Raw genomic sequence first — 22,608 nt, forward strand, 5'->3', positions numbered from 1 at the left:
TTTACCCCTACAGTAGTTTTGGAATTTCACATAAACCAGACTATCCACTTACTTCTGATCTTCCCAAAACCCTGCGCTGCCAGCAAAGGAAAAGATTTTATTCCCTTGATGTGAGATGATCATTGGCATTTTACCTATAGAGAACAAAACAGATTGGAAAGTCACCCGGCTGTTTGTTGCCATAGTAGAATGAAAACAGTGGTTCTACAAACAACCAGACCTCCTCCATCATCGCACCCTCCTTCTCACTGAGTACTGCTTGTCAGTCACCCACAGTGGAATACACATAGGGACCAGCACTCAAAGAAGAAAGGGAAGTTACGTACTTTTTGTAACTGGAGTTCTTCGAGATGTGTGGTCCCTGTCTGTATTCCACTATGTGCCCTCCTTTCTCTCTGCTAAGGATCATCTCTGATTTGTGCTAAGAGGAGGATCTGGAGATGTGTTGGTTGACTTTTCCCCTTACGCAATCAGCACAGAGCATCAGGAAAGCAAGGGTATGGACCAATGGATACTCAGGCACATGGAATGCATGTGTACCCACAGTGGAATACAGATAGGAACCACACATCTTGAAGAACTCCAGTTATGAAGGGTAAGTACCTTCCATCATTTATGGACACTTAAAGCATTACACCCAGATTAATAAAAACGAGTTATACAGTTTGCATTTAAAAGGCATTCAGTATATTAGCTAAAGATGAGTTATAGCAGACACTGATTAATGAAGCAAAAAAACCAGCTTGCTCTTCATGTGTTAGGGGAAATCTTAAGAACTGCAATAAGCAAAATAGTGTTGTTTTGACTTGGTGATCTGAGAGAATATGACAATGAAGCTATAGATGGCGCTTGTATGCAGCTAGCAATATACTTGTGTAAAGTGATCATTCCAGAGATATACTTCCTAAAAAAACCCAAACTTTAAAATTCACTCTTAACTTTCTCCTTCACTCACTCACAAGGGAAAAATTCCAGAGTATTGGGGTCTGTTTTATGTTTTCCTTTATCGATGACTTATTTCTCCAAAAATTGCATGCTGCTTGAAAAGTTGCTAGCAAGACTCAAAGGCATGTCTTTGAGCTCATATTCTCTTAGATACCATAAGAGAGTGGGTGACATCTGACTGATGGGGCTGGTGCATATTTTAGTACTACTAATAATCATTATAATTATTATTAATGTGTTGTTTCTTTAGTTCCATTGATTCTGGGATTCATTTTTAAAGTAATTTGTGTGGGAGATTTATGCCATTATCTCATAATGGGTCTTTTCTTTCGTGCATTCTACCATTGCCTTTAAAATGGAGTTTTCAATGCCAAGACCCGCCCCTCTATGATGGCATGATGATATTTGTCACAACAGTTCTGTAGTTTTCTATACACTAGTTCAGTGATGAAAATTACAGAAGTATTTAGAAAGGGTGGCCAATAATAAACCCAGGGCCAGATCTTTAGCTGCTGTAAATCAGCATAGCTTAATTGACTTCAACAGAGCTAAACTGATCAAAGTCAGCCAAGGATGTGACCTATGTGTGTGGTACATGAGGTGTGCAGTGTGAAAATTGATGCAGTTTGGATTCCAGGCCAAAATATAAATAGCTGAAACTTTATTTCCAGGAAAATACGGGGCCAGTGTCCAGACAGTTTCAGTCCCTGCAATCTCATGTGTTTTGCTGTACACCAGAGCTCGGGGGGGAACTCTCTGATGAATAGTGCCTCCTGGTGCTCCTGACAGGATCTAGCAATTTTCACTACCAACAGCACAAGGCTATGCCTATAAGGCATGTGCAGGCACAGGAGTTGCATCATGACAGCAATGCAGATTCAGAGGTGCTGTAAATAGGGGTTTATGTTTCAAGTTAGCAAATAAGGATGAGCAGCATTAGCCTGGCATAACTTACATACTGAGAGAGCTGATGAACAGGCTTGTAGCAAGAAAAACATGCCACAGGAGGGTATAAAAAGATATAAGACAAAGGAGATGGCTGTGGTTAAAGGCAGTAGGAGTTAGAACTCCCACTATCTCCACGCAGATGCCAAGGTAGGCGGTTGGAACACCAGCAAGCAGAGGTGTCTGAAGGGCCATCAGCATGTGTCTGAAGGGCCAAAATAAAACTTTTCTAGCGCATTTGTACAGAACTAGGCTTCCCTTCAGTGTGCTGGACAGGCCATCTACATGGCTTGAATGCAGGACCTCCATATCTGAAAGCACGAGCCAGTATAGCTTGAGCTGACAGACGAGGTCCATTAGTTCAGAGGCAGCTCAGACTCCTCAACTTTGTTGTGGTCTAGGCACTGCGGGGGACGGACTCACACTGCATTAGCACAGGCATGCTGCTTTACTTACAAGAGTGCCTAAGGGCTTGTCTACGCTACCAAGTTTTGTTGACAAAACTTATGTCGACACCCAAAAGTCGACAAAACAAAAATCGCCAAAGGGTGTTCACACTTGCTCCCTCTGTCGACAGCTCATGTCCACACTGGGGACACCATCATTGACAGGGTGAGCAATGCACAGTGGGTATGTATCCCACAGTGCAGTGTTGAGGGAGGGAAGAGCTGATCTCTGCGCATCTTGGGATTCTCTCCGAGTTCTCCCACAGCACCCTCAACTGCCGAGAGCAGCATCATGAGTAGCTCTGTGAGCTCTCGGTGCTGAGAAAGGGCAAAGCAGCATGGCAGTCTGTCCCCCTCCCCTGCAGCAGCAGTCTGCCTGCTGCTGCATTCCTAGTGCAGGGCAGAACAGGAGCATTCCAATGATTTGCTCTTTGTTTGTTCCCCAAAGGGAGCAGCACACAGATACTTCCTGCTGCTTTGAAAGGGGAGGGGCACATGCCTGCAGGGCAGCAGAGATCAAAACACTGAGCACAGCAATCAGTGCAGGCAATGTGGGATACTGGCGGAAGCCAGTTCTGTGGACAAAACAATCAGCAGTGTCTACACTGGCTCTTTGTCCACAATAAAGGGAGGGGAACAGACAAAAGTTTCTGGTAGGGGTGGAAGTTTTTTGTCAAACTGGGCATTTTTTACGACAAAAGTCCCATTATAGTGTGTAGGCTCATGCTGTTTTGTCGCCAAAAGGCAGTTTTTGGCAATAAAACTTGCCAGTGTAGACAAGCCCTATGACTGCAACTTGTTGGCACTTTACCAAATTGGACCAAAAGCCAAAAGTGACTACCACATACCATGGTATTCAAAGTGCTTTGATGGCACTTTAATACCTTGCAGCTTCTACTCTATTTCTGTGGCACTAAGGAGCCATAGAGGACACTAGAACTAGTCCTAGTTGTGTTATTTCCTTGAATGAGCCTGGGAACAGTCTCTGCTTCTCAGCCAGACATTAAGTTGTTATCAGGCCTCCCATTCTAGGTTTGGTGTTTCTTCTTTGTAACCACTGTACTTCTCTCCAGGGGAAATGGGGATTCATTATATATATATATATATATATATATATATATATATATGGGAAAAGTCAATTTTTGACCATGCCCTTTTTGAAAGCTGCTCTCCTTTGAGGTGATTGATGTGTTTTTGTGTGGAGAGTAGAGATTTGTGAGAGTCAGATTCTTTTTTTCAGGTCTGCTTTTCTGAGCTATAATTGATTTCAGATTTTAAAATGTGTTGTTTCCACTCTGCATGTCATTAAAATAAAATATTAGCTTTCATAAAGTTTCTTTGGAAGTGTTCCTTATGTGCTCTGTTCCATGATGTCTAGAATGTCAATTAAATCCTCGAGAATAATGGTGGAGAAATATTAAAATTAATGAACACTGATCTTTCAAACGACATTAAGAATCTGTTATAATTATGCAGTTCTTCTAATACATGTCTGGTTTATCTTAGTCTATTTGTTATTTTGTCAGCTTCATCCAGAATATGCTATATGCTTCCACAAATGAATTTGGTTACATTGCTGAATTTCCCAGAAAATGTAGGAATACAGAAATGAGTACAGTTGGAAGCAGATAATTGAAGAGCCTTGTTTACTAGCAATGCACTGTATTCTTAATAGATGTTGGTGTAAATAGAGTTCTTCTTGTTTTAGGAAATTTCTTTCTGTTTGCAAACGCTGGAACTGTATTTGTTTAAATGATCTTTCCTAAATCAGGTCATAGTTCCATTGAATTTCACCTCTTTGGTAGCTAATGTCTCCCACAATCCTATTCATTCTGTAGGCCTGGAGAATAGTTGGTGCAGCACAACCATGATGGTCCTGTTGTGGGGTAGGTGGAGGGAGGTCCACACCAGGAGCCCATGCCCCCCGAGCACCATAGATCACAATTCTGTCAAGAGGGTTTTAGTGGGGACTGAGTAAATCCACCAGGGATTCTCTCCCCAGTGGAGACAGAGCACAGTGGCCATTAGTATTCCTGGACCTTTGAGGTTACAGAAGTAGCCAGGGAGTAACCTGGTACTCCTCCATGGGCTGAGTTGAAGGAGGATAACTTCATTAATCTCCCCAGTTGTGCACTGGAGACAAGGTTTGACCCCATTTATTTAAAAGGTTTTGGTTGTACTTTGGTTTGCTACACAGAAAAAATGGTCTCACTGAATAACTTATCCCTGAAACAGCTTCACTACATTCTAAAGAGTAGTATTCCAAGGGATAATGCATAAAGCACATCCTTTCTTTAACTTTCAGCTCACTGATATTCTCTCATTTCTTTCAGATCTGGAAGGATGGTGTTTGGACCAGCAAACCTAGGGGAACATGCAATTAAAAACTTCATTACAAAGCACTGTTGTAACTCCTGCTGCAGAAAGCTGAAACTTCCTGGTATGAACTGTAAGATTTTATATGTTCCTGAGCAAATCCATTTTAAGAACAGAGTTCTGTAGAAGCTGGTATGGGTGGCATATTGGGCATACTGTTGTGTCTTATTTCCAGTCCATGTCTAACTTTCTAACTCCAAAATAACAAAGGTCCTGAAATGACTAAGAACAGGTATTGACTTAGAACTCTGGTGAGTTGTGATTGAGTAACACTGACAGGTTATCTTTTTCCTCAGTAAAGCTGATGATCTGGAGCTCCCTTTGCATGCACAGATGAAGCTGCGCTGCACTGATTGGCACTCAACTTCCCTTTTTCTTTTGCCTGGCTATCATTTTTAAATTAGAAGCCATCAGTCAGAGGTCTGGAGTTCATAATGTGAACCCCTACCATTAAACACACATTAAATTATTTTCTTCTCCATGTAAAATGATAGATCACTTTCCAGCGGGATCAATATAGTTACCACAGCAATAATTTTTAGCGTTTAAATAAGGGTCTGAGAAAATCCGTAAAAATCAGCAAAGCAGCAGCCCACAGAGAGATCTCCGTGAGTCTTTCTCTGCTTGCAGATGTTACCTTCAAACTTGGCTCCATATATCACAGCTTTTGCTTTCTATGTATTTGGAACCACCTATCACATACATTATATTTGTTAGAAATGTACTTTTCATTGTGATGTAGATCAGATCTGTTTTGTGGGGCTCAGAGTGTCAAAAATAATTGCAGTTCTGGGTGAAAAGTGTTGTAATATGGTGTCGGATGAAAGACAGAGAATTGCTATCTATGTTTTTTTTTTTTCTAATGAAAAATACTCTGATTTCAATAGCTGCCTCATTCTGAATAGGGTTGCTTGCCTCTGTGGCCAATGGATATTGGGATGCGGGAGGAAGGGGCAGGACTTGCAAATGGTTAACTAGTAGTGTAGGACAGTGGAGAATACATTTGTGTAAGTTCACCACCCCCTCTGCCTATCCATGGGTCCTCCTGTAGTGCATCTCCTCCCACTCTGGGCTGACCTCTTTTAGAAAGAGTCAGGTCAGTTTAGCATCTCCCTCTCCCCCAATGCACAATATAGGGTGACCAGATGTCACAATTTTATAGGGACAGTCCCGATTTTGGGGTCTTTTTCTTATATAGGGTCCTATTACCCCCTACCCCCGTCCCGGTTCTTCACATTTGCTGTCTGGTCACCCTAGCACAATATAGGATTAACGTGCCCCTTACTCTCACCCTCAGGATCTGGCTTTTGCATAGTCTGCGTATATTCTTCAAACAGTTACTGTCCATGTCACTGAATTTGTTTCCCCCCACAGATATGAGAAGAAATGACTACACCCCTGCAAGGCTCAATCCAGCTGTCAAAGTGGAGACAGAGGCAGGAGCAGAGAGTGCTGTTGCTACTGATGACAAGCTTCTGGAAAATTATACCCGTCTGTGATCAAGCAGGGTGACTTTTGGCCTTTTGAACACTTGAAAACACTCCTTACTTAGTTTTGTCACCTGTCAGTCTGAAAGGACAAAATCTAGGGTATGTCTATACCATAACCACAGGGTATGACTGTAGGTCAAGTAGGCATTCCTGAGCTAGCTTTAATGTAGGTCAGGTCCCGTAGCAGTGAAGTTGTGGCAGCAGGAGTCTCAGTGTGGCTTGTATGAGCCTGCCTAGAACCCTGGGTAATTATTCATGGGGGAAGCTCACGCTACTGTGGGTTAACTGTTCTGGGACCCAAGATAGCTAGATTAGGTGGAGTATGTGTATTCAAGCTATAATCACATCCTTTGATTACAGTATAGACAAACCCATAAATGCACAAGAGTGATATCCTACAGGTAAATGGGGCACATGTTTTCCAAAGGAAATTCTTTATTTTCAGTGCACTGAAGATTTTTGTACTTTGTTGTAATACTGCTTAGTAAAAAGACTGGAACAGGGGGCTGCCTTACCTGCTAATAAAGTTCATTTATACTTCAGTGCCTTAGCTGGACATATGATATGAAGCTGAACGGTGTTTATTTTGGAAAATAAATGGGGCTGTTTTTTTAAAGTTGTATTTCCCCAAGTAGGAATTATATGGTGCTTATTTCCCTGCTACCTTACCTGATCCCTGCTTTCAGTAAAACAATGTATGTATGCATATGCATAAATAGCTCTAGAGCTGTATACATGGCCCCCGTGTGTTCAGTGTGGAGAAAACTGGGAAAACGTTTTTTGGTGATTCTGTAGTGCAGTTTGGATGCAGAGATGAGCCATGTGAGAACAATGATAAAGATTCTCCAGTGTATCTAGCTGCCTAAATCCCATGGGATTTAAGTTCTGAAATACCTCTTGAGTCTCTGGGCTCAAGAGTTTAAAAGTCATGTAAACAAAAGTCCTCATTCTGTGAGTTTGGGAGAGGACTGCACCGTGCAATGATGGCCCATTCCTGCATTCTTTTCATATCCCAAAAATCCCATTAAAGTGAAAACTGGAAATGAAACTGCATGTCTTTCCAAATGTGAATAGGTCAGAAGGTGAATTCATCCGCTGCAAAAGCACTATACTTTTTACAACCAAAACATTTCAATTTTTAAATAGCATTTTGTCTTTCTTGAAAATGTCTGTAATTTGAAAAAAAAAACCCTCTCAATTCTTTAAGTTTTAAGATACAATAGACAATTGAAAAAACCTAATGAATAATATAAAATTACACTTGCTTGGGTGTTTAGTTGAATATTGTAGGTACTTGGCTTTTCTCCCAAAGTGTGATTGAGTAGGTGTAGAGATACATTTTCTTTTCGCTCTTTCCTACTGAGATCCAGTGGTAGATCAAAGATTTATGCATGTGCTTAAATTGTGCACTGTGATTTCAATGGAACTACTCAAAGCAGGGGGTACAAGTAAGCACGTCTTGGCAGGATTGGGGCCGTAGTGACCCCAGCGTTGCACTTTCTAAAATCTTTAACCCCTCCAATCAAATTCCAAATCTTGCATTAGCTGATTTCTTCTTCTTGTTGTAAATAGTTGATGCTAGAAATGCCAAATTTTGGAACTTAAAAGGATAGGAACGTCAAAAAAACAAATCTTACATTTCTGTTTTTCTCTATACTATATTTTGTAGCTGCTGAACCACTCATTGCAGAAGTCATCATGAGACTTTGAGTGTCTGAAAGTTGTGAACAAAGACATTCTAGTTGACTCTGTGGAAGAAGATTGTAATGTCACGTGATTGCACCAGTAATTTTGTTTCCTTTCAGGCAGCATATCTTTCTAAATCATGCACTGAAGCAGACCATTACAGGTCAGTGCATAGCTAAGCTACCTGGGATAATATCCTAGCTCCATTGAAAAAAAAAAGGAATTTTGTCATTGACTTCAATAGCTTCAGGATTTCACCCTGGAATCCAGTGTTTTTCATTTACTGGGGCTCGATCTTGCTGCCATTGCAGTCAGTGACAAAACTCCCATTACTTTAACTGAGAGCAGCATTGTGCCCCACTATGACTTGACATGAATTTGGTACATTTAGAGAATGTATATGTAGATGTAAGCAGGGTCTGAATGAGTTTCTCCTGTGACAGCTAGCTGGGATGGGGAGAGACTTCAGGAGCAAACAGTATTTACATGAACATGCTCTGCCTAGATATACAGCAGATACAGTGGTGTTGCTCAAAGTGATCAACTTTGGCTGGTGTTGGGTTACAAATCATTTTAGTACTAAATACAGGAGTAGTGAAAAGTTGTTATCAGTGTTGTTGTATTGTATGAATAAAGGGGAGAAGAACTGTGCTTAACCTGTCCCGAATGCAGGGGTCACCCTCAGCTGAAAGGACCTCGTTAAGCCCGGGGCTCAAATGCCAGACCCCGGTGAAAGTAAGAGGGGTGGGGACAGGTGTCCCAGCCAGGCGGTGGGGACTCTCCCTAAGGGTCCCTGGTCTGATTTAACCTGTTCCTCCCCACTGCTCAAAGATAGAGCTAAATAGGTTCCATTAGGAGCCTTTTGTTATTTTAAGTGCTCAAAAGAGCTGAAATCACTTGTGGTGGGGCAGTGTTTCTGCCCAGCATAAGAGCTGACAATCATTAAGATACTGACCTGTAGCGGTCACAGCAGAGAGGCAGGTGTCAGCAAAAGGTGACTGAGGAGTGGCCGGTGGGAGCGGTGAACTGACAAGTGGCTGGTGGGAGTGGCAAGCAGTCGGCTGGCTGGGCAGCAAGGAAGAGCATCTGGCAGGGCGGCCAGCCAGAGCAAGTGCTCATCTGGCTGGGAGGTGAACTCTCACAGATGCACCTCTGAACTCTGGGTCCTCACTGACCAAAGACAACCACTGTGAGTGTGGTATGGTGAGGGAGCAGAGAGGGACACAGTAAAGGAACTTTTGGTTGTAGAACTCAAGAACACGAGGCAGAAGACACCACCCCACGCACCCTGGGGTGGGTGTCCTGCTCGCAGTTTTAGGTTTATGAATCCTGCTTGTGGCATTTTTCCTAATTAATGTTGTGTGACTTCCCCCGTCTTTAAAATATTCTTTTCTTTGCTTTTTCTTTCAGCAAACGGGATGTTAGGAATCATTAAAATAGGGATAGAGAATAAGATGGAGAATATCTTATTGCCCTTATATAAACCCATGGTATGCCCACATCTTGAATGCTGCGTACAGATGTGGTCCCCTCATCTCAAAAAAGATATATTGGCATTAGAAAAGGTTCAGAAAAGGGCAACTAAAATGATTAGGGGTTTGGAACTGGTCCCATATGAGGAGAGATTAAAGAGGCTAGGACTTTTCAGCTTGGATAAGATGAGACTAAGGGGGGATATGATAGAGGTATATAATATCATGAGTGGTGTGGAGAAAGTGAATAAGGAAAAGTTATTTACTTGTTCCCATAACATAAGAACTAGGGGCCACCAAATGAAATTAATGGGTAGCAGGTTTAAAACAAATAAAAGGAAGTTCTTCTTCACTCAGTACACAGTCAACCTGTGGAACTCCTTGCCTGAGGAGGTTGTGAAGGCTAGGACTATAACAGGGATTAAAAGAGAACTGGATAAATTCATGGAGGTTAAGTCCATTAATGGCTATTAGCCAGGATGGATAAGGAATGGTATCCCTAGCCTCTGTTTGTCACAGGCTGGAGATGGATGGCAGGAGAGAAATCACTAGATCGTTACCCATTAGGTTCACTCCCTCTGGGGCACCTGGCATTGGCTACTGTCGGTAGACAGGATACTGGGCTGGATGGACCTTTGGTCTGACCCAGTATGGCCATTCTTATGTTCTTACGACTCTGTGCTTGTGAGTGAGGAAGTATTGGCTCTCAGAGGCGCCCAGGGATGGTGTATAATTTTCCCCGATTACTGGGTGGGGGCTCAAGCCAGTTCTGTGTTGTATTATTGGAAAGGAACTCCTAAATATTGAACCATCCATATTTTAAGCATGTGTTTAAGATCAATTAAATTAATTCCTTAGAGTTAGGCACATGCGTAAGTGCCACCTTGAATAGGGATACTTTCCTGAATCGATGCCATAATTTGGGCCTAACTGACTTTCCAGTGACTTTTTAAGATTACACAGAAGTCTTTAAAATAGTCTTACAACGTATTTAACCTTGACTGTGCCCTGGTCTACACTAGGACTTTAGGTCGAATTTAGCAGCGTTAAATCGATGTAAACCTGCACCCATCCACACGATGAAGCCCTTTTTTTCGACTTAAAGGGCTCTTAAAATCAATTTCCTTACTCCACCCCTGACAAGTGGATTAGCGCTTAAATCGGCCTTGCCAGGTCGAATTTGGGGTACTGTGGACACAATTCGACGGTATTGGCCTCCGGGAGCTGTCCCAGAGTGATCCATTGTGACCGCTCTGGACAGCACTCTCAACTCAGATGCACTGGCCAGGAAGACAGGAAAAGAACCGCGAACGTTTGAATCTCATTTCCTCAAGAAAAAAGGCGCAAAACGATTGTCTGCTGCTGCTTTCACGGAGGGAGGGAGGGAACGGGGGCCTGAAGATATGTACCCAGAACCACCCGAGACAATGTTTTAGCCCCATCAGGCATTAGGATCTCAACCCAGAATTCCAATGGGCAGCGGAGACTGCGGGAACTGTGGGATAGCTACCCACAGTGCAACACTCCGGAAATCGACGCTTGCCTCGGTACTGTGGAAGCACTCCGAGTTAATGCACTTAATGCACTTGGAGCATTTTCTGTGGGGACACACACACTCGAATATATAAAAACGATTTCTAAAATATCGACTTCTATAAATTCGACCTAATTTCGTAGTGTAGACATACCCTTAGTTACGACACTGTTTAAACAATAGTTGTTGTCCTCTTAAGAATTTGTGGCTTCTGAAATTTGCAGTAACTCTCATGAGTGGTTATAATTATGTGAACTGCAAATTGTTACTTGCTTATTATTTTGACATTACTTTCTAATGTATATGCGTGCCCAGGTAAATATATATCAAAGTAATCATGGATTCTTTTAACAGTGCCCAAGAAAATCACAGATGTTTTTAAAGGCAGTTAATCTGAACATGTACAATGTCAAACTCTGCTTAATCTCTAATGCTATAACCGCAATACAGTGCCTGCCTTTACAACTGTTTCAGGCTGCATTTCCAGCATAGTACTCATCTTTTCCATGTATGCACAATGCACTGTAGTAAATTTTCAATAGCTATAGCTGTTAATTACTTTTACCTTAACTTAAAATACACATTTGAGAAGGGCTGATTTCCATTTCATATAGTTTTAAATCTGATATTTTGACTAAAAATGTCTTTTTTCTGTCTCTTTTACAGTGCATTGTAAAGTGTAATAAGAAAAATTAGAGAATTTTTTTTCTTTAATCCTCAGTGTCAATATCAACTATTTCTGAGATTCTGCAAACTCCTGCTAACATTGTCCCTTTGAAATCAATGTCAATACTCCTGTTGACTTCAATGGGGACAGGGTCAGGCCCCTTATTAACAAAGATCATTCATGTGCGCAAAGGGTATGCAGGATTGGGCTTTTTCTCTGGTTACTTAGTGCCACCCACTGCAGAGTAAATAATTCATGTCTAGGCTCAGAAGTGTCTGATTTTAAATTTCAAGATTTGTTTTAGATTAAAAACACATTTGGGAGAATGTTTACCCTGCTTGTGGGCTCAGGGCCAAATCCAACTCACCTTACTCACTCACTCACAAGGAGGATTTGGTCCTACATAGGAATTCATTACATAGAAGCAGTTTTTTAAATCAGAACCAAAGAATTTACAGGCTCGTATCAAAAATGTGAGTGAAAGACCTTTACTGGGGTAAGGAAGTAAGTTAAATTACTCAAAGCTAAATGGTACACTAATCTCAGCTGCCATTTGCATTGGATACTTTTGCTTAAACATATGGGAAGTTTAAAGGTTTCAGACCTTGTTCTCAGGCAATCTATTCTCATGTGCTTTTGTAATGGTCATGGCATAGTCAGTGACTTCTTTACTGTTGGTGAAAAAAGATAGGAGGGATATACGATATATAATTTCCTATGAACGTACTTAGGGTTTTTGTGATTTTGTTGGTCTGGTTTATCCTGTTCTGAAAACAAATAAAAACAATTTCTTCATTGATAAATGTACAACCACAGAACATGTTTCTTAAAGGTAATGGAAACAGGCAGCAAGCTACATACAGAAAATAATGGGAAGTTATTTTTTACTTGGGAATTTTTGGGAATAATTGGGACCTTGAAATAATAAGTAGATTTTATTTCTATGTCTCTGTCATGTGCCTTTTAATTCTTTTTTCCCCATTATAGTAATTCTTCTTTACACACATGTGACTGCGCCATCTAAAAAAGTGGAAACTCTGTTTCCATTAGAATTCCACTGTCTTTTTAGTTACAGTCAGGGCTAGTGAATACAGCTCAGTTCATAAAATAAGCCTCTGATTTTACACTTTATCTGCCTACATTTTTAATACATAAAAATCTTGGTAATCATTTTCTAAACGAAGAAGCTGTTATAAACCAAACATGAATTAATTTGAAGTGACTGCATGATTCCTAAACCATAGTTCTGGAACTGTAGTGTGAGTGGAAAATAAAGCATTTGGTATAAACAAACACCTTTGGGCCAGAGTCTCAGTTGATATAAATCACTAGAGTGCCGTTGAAGTCAATTCGTTACGCTAATTTACACCGTGAGAGAATCTGGCTTTGTCTGTTTTTTGTTCTTAGAAGGGAGATGCAAAGAGGTGTTTCAACTTGTGCTTTGACATGGTCTTCAGGAATCTAAGGACCCCATGTGGTGGGAGTGTTCCTGGAACATCTACACTGCAATTAAACATACCCTTAGCCTGAGCCCTGTGGTACTGGCACGGGCTAGCTGCGAATGTCTAATTGTAGTGTACACATATTGTTACGGGGAAGGAAAACTTGATGTGCTTAGTTGGCATTAGTTTATTTGTTCTCTCTCTCCAAACGTTAAAAATAAATGATTTTCCTCCAGATTGTGTCATGTAGCCATGTGACAAAAACCCCTGAAGAGTTTAAAAAAAAGAAAGAAAGAAAGAAAGAAAGAAGAAAAACCCACTCAACAAACAAAACCAGCTACTCATTTCCAGCAAAGAAAGCTTTTGACATGCTTTTTGTGTCAGGGATTTAGTTAGGAAGCTAAAACCTTCCATTTCTCAGTCTGTCCCAGAACAGGGTCAATGCAGGGTCTTGACAGTGCCCTGACAGTCTGATGCAACCACAACTGGTAGGCCAGGGCGAGGGGAGAGCAAGGATCAGAAAGGGGACTTTGACTTCCATAGCCATTCTACTCTTAGCTTTCAGGAATAAACCTAAAAAGAAAAGGAGTACTTGTGGCACCTTAGAGACTAACCAATTTATTTGAGCATGAGCTTTCGTGAGCTACAGCTCACTTGCTCACGAAAGCTCATGCTCAAATAAATTGGTTAGTCTCTAAGGTGCCACAAGTACTCCTTTTCTTTTTGCGAATACAGACTAACACGGCTGCTACTCTGAAACCAGGAATAAACCTGTAATCCTGCTGAGCTATGGCCAACTGTGTGTGTTGCCTTTGTGATCTGGGCTATGCACAACAAAGGGATTAAGGGAATGTTAAATTAAAGAGTATTGGCTTCTGTATAATTCTGACACTTGTATTATGCTAACATGCCTCTGGGATTGGAACAAGCAGATAAAGCAATGGTGACCTCACCATTAATACTGGCAATTTACTATGGGAAATACATTGTATCAAAGAACTAGGAGACAAGATATTGAATTCAGGTGAAAGAAATAGACATACTGAAATACGGTATTAGTGTGAAGAGAGTACAGTCTACTGTGAGAGCAGGGAACTGGTTGTCTGGACCCCCTTGGTTTCTATCAGCAGCTGTAGTGTAACTGTGATACCACCATCAACCGAAGGATTAGCAAAGTACCTTAGCATTGTTCTGCTTGTGATCTCCTGAACAATGCTATAGTTGATTAGGTCCAGATGCACAAAGGTACTTAGGTGCCTAAGTCCCAGTTTTAGGCTCTACTGTGGTCCACAAAACTCCCGCTGAACTCTGTAGGCACCTAAACTCACTCAGCACCTAAATTTTCAGGGTAAAAATTCCTTTAGGACCTAGGTTTCTGCCTCTGAACACGCACACTGCTGCCTTCCTCTTGGCATCTGGGCACCTACCTCTCACCTAAGCCACAGAGCAAAGTCAGGGAAGATGGTGGTCGAATGCCTACCTTGCTTGTGGGGCCAAGGGCAAGTGCTGACCTTTTTAGAGGTTGCACAGGTCGGATCTTCTTTCTGCACACATAGGTAACATCTTTCACACACCTATCTGAGGCTTCTTCAAACTAAACCTGTAACATGCCCCCAACCTGTTCTTAAAGGTATAGCTCCTATTAATCTAAATAGAAATAGTACAAATGCAACATAAAACAAATATTAACACAACCTCCAAGTTCACCTCTAAATGCAATGTTTCAAATATAAAATAACTTCACCAATTATTGCAAGGTGTTCATGCTGGCCCACATGTATTTCCACAGGTCATTAGCCAGGTTTGATCCCTCAACCTTCAGAAGCATGGCAAAGAGCTCTACCCCTTTAGATATAAAAGCAACTGGTGAGGGAGGTATGTTGTTTTCTCCATGAGAACACCCCATACAGGGTTATACAACTTTTTGTGAACTCCGACTAGAATGGTAAATAGTAAGTTCTCTAGTTCTGGGAGTAGAATATGGGCGAGTGGTGAGACACTGTGCAATCCAATGTAAGGCTGGCCCTGTTTGGGATGTCTGTAGAGAATGAATCTGGGATTGCTAAATCTGAAAGTATGAGCTTCTACTACTTGAACTAAAGAACCAGTCCAAGCAGTATGGTGATGGTAGCAGACTCAAACCTCTGTATGAGGTCTTGCTACTACAGATGGCCAAAGAGCCACACTGTGTTAGCCTGGGTTACACAGGAGGTAGTTTGCCATATTTCACCTGACAGCAATAGAACAAAGATTTAGGTTCTATGCCTAGCTCTCCTTGCAGTGACTTGGTCCAACCTCATAGTTATCCAAGCTATAAAATGGAGGAATTATATGTCCCCAAATGTAGCAATTACAGCCATTGTCAATAAGGGGTAAGAAATGCACAGAGCAGTCAGTAGAAGAATTTGAGATTAGCACCCCCATGGACTCTTAGTTGGTAGTTCAGTGCTCTTTCCCCTATGCTCTATGTATTAAGTGGCAGGGGGTGGGGAGGTGGGGGGAGAAAGTGTCTCTCTCTCTTATGTCAAAGTCATATGGGAATGTATGCATAACACAAGTTGGCAGGTCTGCTGATTGCATGCTTTTGGTCCCCAATGGTTATTTAACTGTAGTGGCTTTTATGCTGCCAAGAGCTGAACTCACATTTCAGGACAATTTGAGAAAATCCAAAATAGAAGAATTTCTCTGGGAACTGACTCCATCCCTGATATACCACTAAGCATCCTGGAACAGGTTAGGCACCTACAGTGAAAATACATAGGGCAGCAGTGAATATGAACAAGGCTTTGCTCAGGGAACTATTCCCTTTACACAGAAAAAGTGTTGCACATGTGATGTGGGCTTAGAAAGCTGGAGTGCCTCAAAAGCTACCAGATTCAGCCTCAGGATGCTACTGAAACCAACTGGGAGCTTACGTGCTGTAATTAGTGTTACTCAACTGACCTCCACATTGTGTATGTAGGTTGTATATGTACACCTAATGACCGTTTCTGTCATGAAGAGCTGCAGTCTAAGGAGATAAGAAGCAAAGACCACACCTTCATATTTCACAATATCATCAGACTTATGTGCAGTGGAGATTATGAACCAAAACTACAATTAAGATGCACTTTGAAAATAATGGCATAGTGCAGTGAGAACTGCAACCAGTGGGTCACATTTGCAAAGCATCTATGGGTAAGCCTACACTGTAAAGAAAAACCGCCAGTGCTGAATCTCACCATCCTGGTCAGTTGACTTGGGCTCATGGGGCTAAAAATATCAGTGTAGACATTCCCGCTCAGGCTGGGGCCTGTGCTCCAAGACCCTCCACCTTGCTGGGTTTGGGAGCCCACCTCCAGCCTAAGTGAGAGTACCTACACTGCTATTTTTAGCCCAAGCTCTGCAAGCCTAGAGGCTTGTCTACACTTAAAATGCTACAGCATCACAGCTGTGCCACTGAAGCACTTCAGCAAGCCCCTCCCTACACTGATAGAGGGAGTCTCCCTTCATCATAGGTAATCTAGCTCCCGCAGACGCAGTCGCTAGCGTAACAGAAGACTACACAGGGATTTAAGTTGGCTTAACAATGCCACTCAGTGGTATGGCTTTTTCACACCCCTGAGCGACATAGTTATGATGATTTAATTTTCTAGTGTAGACCAGGCCTGAGTCAATTGACATGGGCTCTGAGACTTGATGTGGATGGTTTTTCTTTTGCCGAGTAGACATACCCTTAGTGACCTAGGAGCCTAAGCCCCACTGAAACTACAAAGTCATTTAGGCACCTTTTAAAATGTTGTCCACTATCTTTAGGCAGCATTGTAATATCTTTAGAGCCACTGGGCCCAAAGATAGATGGGCTATTGTGAATATGTATTAGATTACTTCAGGTAATAACTATTATGTAAATAAAAAACTACTGCTGTTGGATAAGCAACATTATGTCAAATTAAACATTTTTGCCTCTTTTCTAAATTAGATACAACCCAGCTAGCAGGCAAATAAGCAGTGATGTACAAGTGACTATTTATGTAAGAAGTCTATTAATATACAGCACAAATGAGAATCCTGTGGAGAATCTAATTCATTTCCTACACTGAATGACCATAATCACTGTACGGTTTAGCCGTGTCAACAGCTAAAGTTAGGTGGTAGGGAGCATTATATTCTGTGTGTTGTAGTGAATTATGTAAAACCCTGATTTTATGTAAGGTAGTTAATTGCGGCATGTCCTTTGGAATATACTTAACATCTTTAATAAAAACCTGGTTCAAAGCATTTAGCACTCCTGTTAACACGTCATTCCTTTTAGGATTTGGTTTGGACTTCATGTGTAAAACATTTACTTTTACTCACCATACAATAGCTGAATGAAGAGGCAATGTTTATTGTTCTATGGAACTATTGTCAGGTACCTGTCAGAGAGCAGAGTACAAGGTATTTAACAGTTCTACACCATCAGTTAAAACACCGAGAGAGAGAGAGAGAGAGAGAACATTTTTGTACACACCTTGGGTCAAGATTTCACCTCTTATGACAGGACTTGCCTTTGCTCTCATTAAGCTCCGAGAGGTAACAGCCATTGGAGTCAGCAGATACTGACCCCTTTCCTGGCTTCAGTTCAGCCTAACTTTAAGCATGTGAGCAATATGACTGAAGAGAAAGTCACCGCTGAAGGTTGACCAGCTAACATTTTTTAAAACGCGACTTGTTCTGTGTATACAGGGAGCTAAGTCCTGTTTAAAATCTTGTTAAAACCTTGTGAATTTGCTAACCCATTTAAAACACCTGCTTTCTGAGTCTAGGCATGCTCCCCTTTCTTAGCTTCCTGTAGCCCCCAGCAAACAAAGGCCTCCAATCCTCTTCGCTTCCTGGGCAGTGGCTGGCAAAGGCCTCTCGTTTTCTCGGAGGTCAAAAATTTAAAGTATATGAAAATACATTGGGTTCAGACATCTAGTGAGCTGAGTCATCCAGAGCTGGCTGCAGAACTAGCCTTCTACAAGCTGCCCTGGCCATCTGCTGCTTCCATATAGGCTTTCTCTACTTTCCGCCCACCCTCACCATATTCTTCTTGTCCAGAGAAATATTGAAGCCAAGGTCAGCTCAGAGCCATGGATTTATACACCACAGGCTTCATAGATCTATACCTATGCTCTAATGCCTATGCTTCTCAATCATGCTGGTAAGCACATTAGCTAGTTATTGATGCTCATTTGTTATTAACATGAACATTGCCATTATTAGGCCTGAGTTAGCACACAATTCAGATGGACGGGCCGTTTCATACCTCTCAGTATAATTGTTTCAGGCTGTTGTCCCAAGCCTCAGGAAGACAAGTTCACATTTGAAAAGTTTACTTGACTTTGCCCTGGTCTACACTATGAGTTTAGGTTGAATTTAGCAGTGCTAAATTGATTTAACCTTGCACCTGTCCACACGACGAAGCTATTTACTTTGACTTAAAGGGCTCTTAAAATCGATTTCTGTACTCCTCCCCTGACAAGGGGATTAGAGCTGAAATTGACCTTGCCGGGTTGAATTTGGAGTAGTGTGGTCACAAATGGAAGGTATTGGCCTCTGGGACCTATCCCAGAGTGCTCCATTGTGACCGCTCTGGACAGCACTCTCAACTCAGATGCCAGGTAGACAGGAAAAGGCCCACGAACTTTTGAATGTCAATTTCCTGTTTGGTCAGTGTGGCAAGCTGCAGGTGAGTGCAGAGCTCACCAGCAGAGGTGACCATGATGGAGTCCCAGAATTGCAAAAGAGCTCCAGCATGGACCGAATGGGAGGTACGGGATCTGATTGCTGTATGGGGAGATGAATCCGTGCTATCAGAACTCCGTTCCAAAAGATGAAATGCCCGAACATTTGAAAAAATCTCCAAGGGCATGAAGGACAGAGGCTATAACAGGGACCCGCAGCAGTGCTATGTGAAACTTAAGGAGCTCAGGCAAGCCTACCAAAAAACCAGAGAGGCAAACGGCTGCTCGGGGTCAGAGCCCTAGACATGCCGCTTCTATGATGAGCTGCATGCAGTTCTAGGGGGTGCAGCCACCACTACCCCACCCCTGTGCTTTGACTCCGTCAATGGATTATCACGCAACAGGGATGCGCGTTTTGGGGATGAGGAAGATGATGATGACGAGGAGGAGGAGGTTGAAGATAGTGCACAGCAAGCAAGCGGAGAAACTGTTTTCCCTGTGAGCAAGGAACTGTTTCTCACCCTGGACCTGGAGCCAGTACCCCCCGAACCCACCCAAGGTGGGCTCCCAGACCTGCCAGGCAGAGAAGGGACCTCCGATGAGTGTACCTTTGTAACTATAATAAATGGTTTAAAAGCAAGTGTGTTTAATGATTAATTTGCAGCCAGTACAGCTACTCGAAAAGTCTGTTAACGTGTCTGGGGATGGAGCGGAAATCCTCCAGGGACATCTCCATAAAGCTCTCCTGGAGGTATTCCCAAAGCCTTTCCAAAATGTTTCTGGGGAGGGCTGCCTTATTCTGTCCTCCATGGTAGGACACTTTACCACGCCAGGCCAGTAGCACATAGTCTGGAGTCACTGCATAACAAAGCATGGCAGCGTATGGTCCCGGTGTTTGCTGACATTCAAGCAACATCGGTTCTTTATCTCTCTGTGTTACCCTCAGGAGAGTGATCTCATTCATGGTCACCTGGTTGAAATAGGGGAATTTTATTAAGGGGACATTCAGAGGTGGCCGTTCCTGCTGGGCTGTTTGCCTGTGGCTGAACGGAAATTTTCCCCACTGTTAGCCATGTGGTGGTGGGAGGGGTGAAGTTATCATCCCAGAGAATTGGGTGTGTGTGTGTGGGGGGGGGGGTTGTTGGGTTTGTGCTGCATGTTAACCTGAAAACCGCAGCCCCTCCTTTTAAATTGCCAACCCATTTTAAATGGCCAAACCAATGGGTGCTTGGTATGGGAAAGGAGGGTGCTGCTGTTTGAAACCATTCCCACATGTTATGAAGGTTAAAGAAGCTAAAAGACTGTGGCTTACCATGGCTGCCTGCAAGCCGAATTCTGTTGCCCGCCGGCCCTGCGTGTGTGATCTCTCACACGAAACCGGCTGATCCTCAATATAAGAGGCAAAATGTGACCTTGTACCGAATGCACATGTGCTATGTAATGATAACAGCAAGGTTCACCCTGAAAGAGTCCACCCATTGTTCTCAAAAATGTGTCTTTTTAACTACTACTCTCCTTTTTTTCCCCTCCCGCAGCTGCAAATGTTTCAATGCTCACACTATCATCTCCTTCCCAGAGGCTAGCGACGATTAGAAGGTGAAAAAACTGCACTCGCGGTGAAATCTTCTCTGAGCTCATGCAGTCCTCCCACACTGAAAGAGCCCAACAGAATGTAGGGAGGCAGACAATGTTAGAGACCAGGAAAGCACAATATGAGCTCAAGGACAGGTGGCGAGTTGAAGATAATAAGTGGTGGGTTGAAGATGATAGGTGGCGTCAGCTTGCTGACAGAAGGCAGGAGTCAATGCTGAGGCTACTGGAGGATCAAACTGATATGCTCCGGTGAATGGTTGAGGTGCAGGAAAGGCAGCAAGAGCACAGACCGCCACTACAGCCCCTGTGTAACTAACTGCCCTCCTCCCCAAGTTCCATAGCCTCCTCACCCAGACGCCCAAGAACGTGGTGGGGGGGCCTCCGGGCACCCAACCATTCCACCCCAGAGGACTGTCCAAGCAACAGAAATCTGGTATTCAGTAGTTTTAAAGTGCAGTGTTGTCTTGTCCTTCCCTCCTCCCCCACCCCTCCCGGGCTACCTTGGCCATTATCCCCCTATTTGTGTGATGAATTAATAAAGAATGCATGAATGTGAAGCAACAATGACTTTATTGCCTCTGCAAGCAGTGATCGAAGGGGGGAGGGGAGGGTGGTTAGCTTACAGGGAAGTAGAGTGAACCAAAGGGTGGGGGTTTTCATCAAGGAGAAACAAACAGAACTTTCATACCGTAGCCTGGCCAGTCATGAAACTGGTTTTCAAAGCTTCTCTGATGCGCACCGCGCCCTCCTGTTCTCTTCTAACCATCCTGGTGTCTGGCTGTGCATAATCAGCAGCCAGGTGATTTGCCTCAACCTCTCACCCCACCATAAACATTTCCCCCTTACTCTCACAGATATTGTGGACCGCACAGCAAGCAGTAATAACAATGGGAATATTGGTTTCACTGCGCCAGCGCGCTTTTAAATGTCCAAATGCACATTCTACCACCATTCTGCACTTGCTCAGCCTAGAGTTGAACAGCTCCTGACTACTGTTCAGGCTTCCGGTGTATGGCTTCATAAGCCATGGCATTAAGGGGTAGACTGGGTCCCCAAGGAAAACTATAGGCATTTCAACATCCCCAATGGGTATTTTCTGGTCTGGGAATAAAGTCCCTACCTGCAGCTGTTGAAACAGACCAGAGTTCCTGAAGATGCGAGCATCATGTACCTTTCCCAGCCATCTCACGTTGATGTTGGTGAAAAGTCCCTTGTGATCCACCAGTACTTGCAGCACTATTGAAAAGTACCCCTTGCAGTTTATGTACTTGCTGCCCTGGTGCTCCAGTGCCAAGATAGGGATATGCATTCCGTCTATCGCCCCACCACAGTTAGGGAATCCCACTGCAGCAAAGCCATCCACTATGACCTGCACATTTCCCAGAGTCACTACCCTTGATAGCAGCAGCTCAGTGATTGTGTTGGCTACTTGGATCACAGCAGCTCCCACAGTCGATTTGCCCACTCCAAATTGATTCCCGACTCACCGGTAGCTGTCTGGTGTTATAAGCTTCCACAGGGCTATCGCCACTCGCTTGTGAACTGTGAGGGCTGCTGTCATCTTGATATTCTGGCGCTTCAGGGCAGGGGAAAGCAAGTCACAAAGTTCCATGAAAGTGCCCTTATGCATGCAAAAGTTTTGCAGCTATTGGGAATCGTCGCAGACCTGCAACACTATGCGGTCCAACCAGTCTGTGCTTGTTTCCCAGGCCCAGAATCGGCATTCCATGGCATGAACTTGCCCCATTACCACCATGATGTCCACATTTCCAGGGCCTGTGCTTTGAGAGAAGTCTGTGTCCATGTCCTCATCACTCTCCTCACCGCGCTGCCATCGCCTACTCAACTGCTTTTGCAGGTTCTGGTTCTGCTTCTGCATATACTGCTGGATAATGCGCGTGGTGTTTAGAACGGTCATAACTGCCGCGGTGATCTGAGCAGGCTCCATGCTTGCCGTGGTATGGCGCCTGCAGGAGAGCAGAGTGGCAGCTGAAGCGGTGGGTGGATGATGATGCTGACAGCAATATGGTGCCTGCAGGGAAAAAGGTGTAAAACCATTGTCTGTTGTTGCTTTCACGGAGGGAGGAGCAAGGGGTAGGTTGGCAGTAGACAGTGCAGTATGACTGCTAGCTGTCATCATCTCCTGGGTGCTTGCAGTGCTGCTGGCTGGGAGAGCAGCCTGAGGCAGAATGGCCCCCCTCAAGGATTACTGAACTCACAACCCTGGGTTTAGCAGGCCAATGCTCAAACCACCGAGCTATCCCTCTGCCAATATTCCAGGCAGGACTGAATCTCCATTAGACAAAACTTAAAGAAGAGAATGAC

At 43.3% G+C, this 22,608-nt stretch overlaps 1 protein-coding gene across 1 annotated transcript in view; it reads left to right on the plus strand.

Moving 5' to 3' along the window:
- Nucleotides 1-12,854, plus strand: part of TRPM6 (transient receptor potential cation channel subfamily M member 6) — a 108,483-nt gene extending 95,629 nt beyond the window's left edge. The window contains exons 35-36 of the mRNA XM_048851799.2: nt 4,670-4,776; nt 6,087-12,854. Coding sequence (XP_048707756.2) covers nt 4,670-4,776; nt 6,087-6,211 — 232 coding nt within the window. The 3' untranslated portion in view covers nt 6,212-12,854. The remainder of the gene's footprint in view (nt 1-4,669; nt 4,777-6,086) is intronic.
- The last annotated feature ends 9,754 nt before the right edge of the window (nt 12,855-22,608 follow it).

The sequence above is a fragment of the Caretta caretta genome, chromosome 5, assembly GCF_965140235.1.
Source record: "Caretta caretta isolate rCarCar2 chromosome 5, rCarCar1.hap1, whole genome shotgun sequence".
NCBI lineage: Eukaryota > Metazoa > Chordata > Testudines > Cheloniidae > Caretta > Caretta caretta.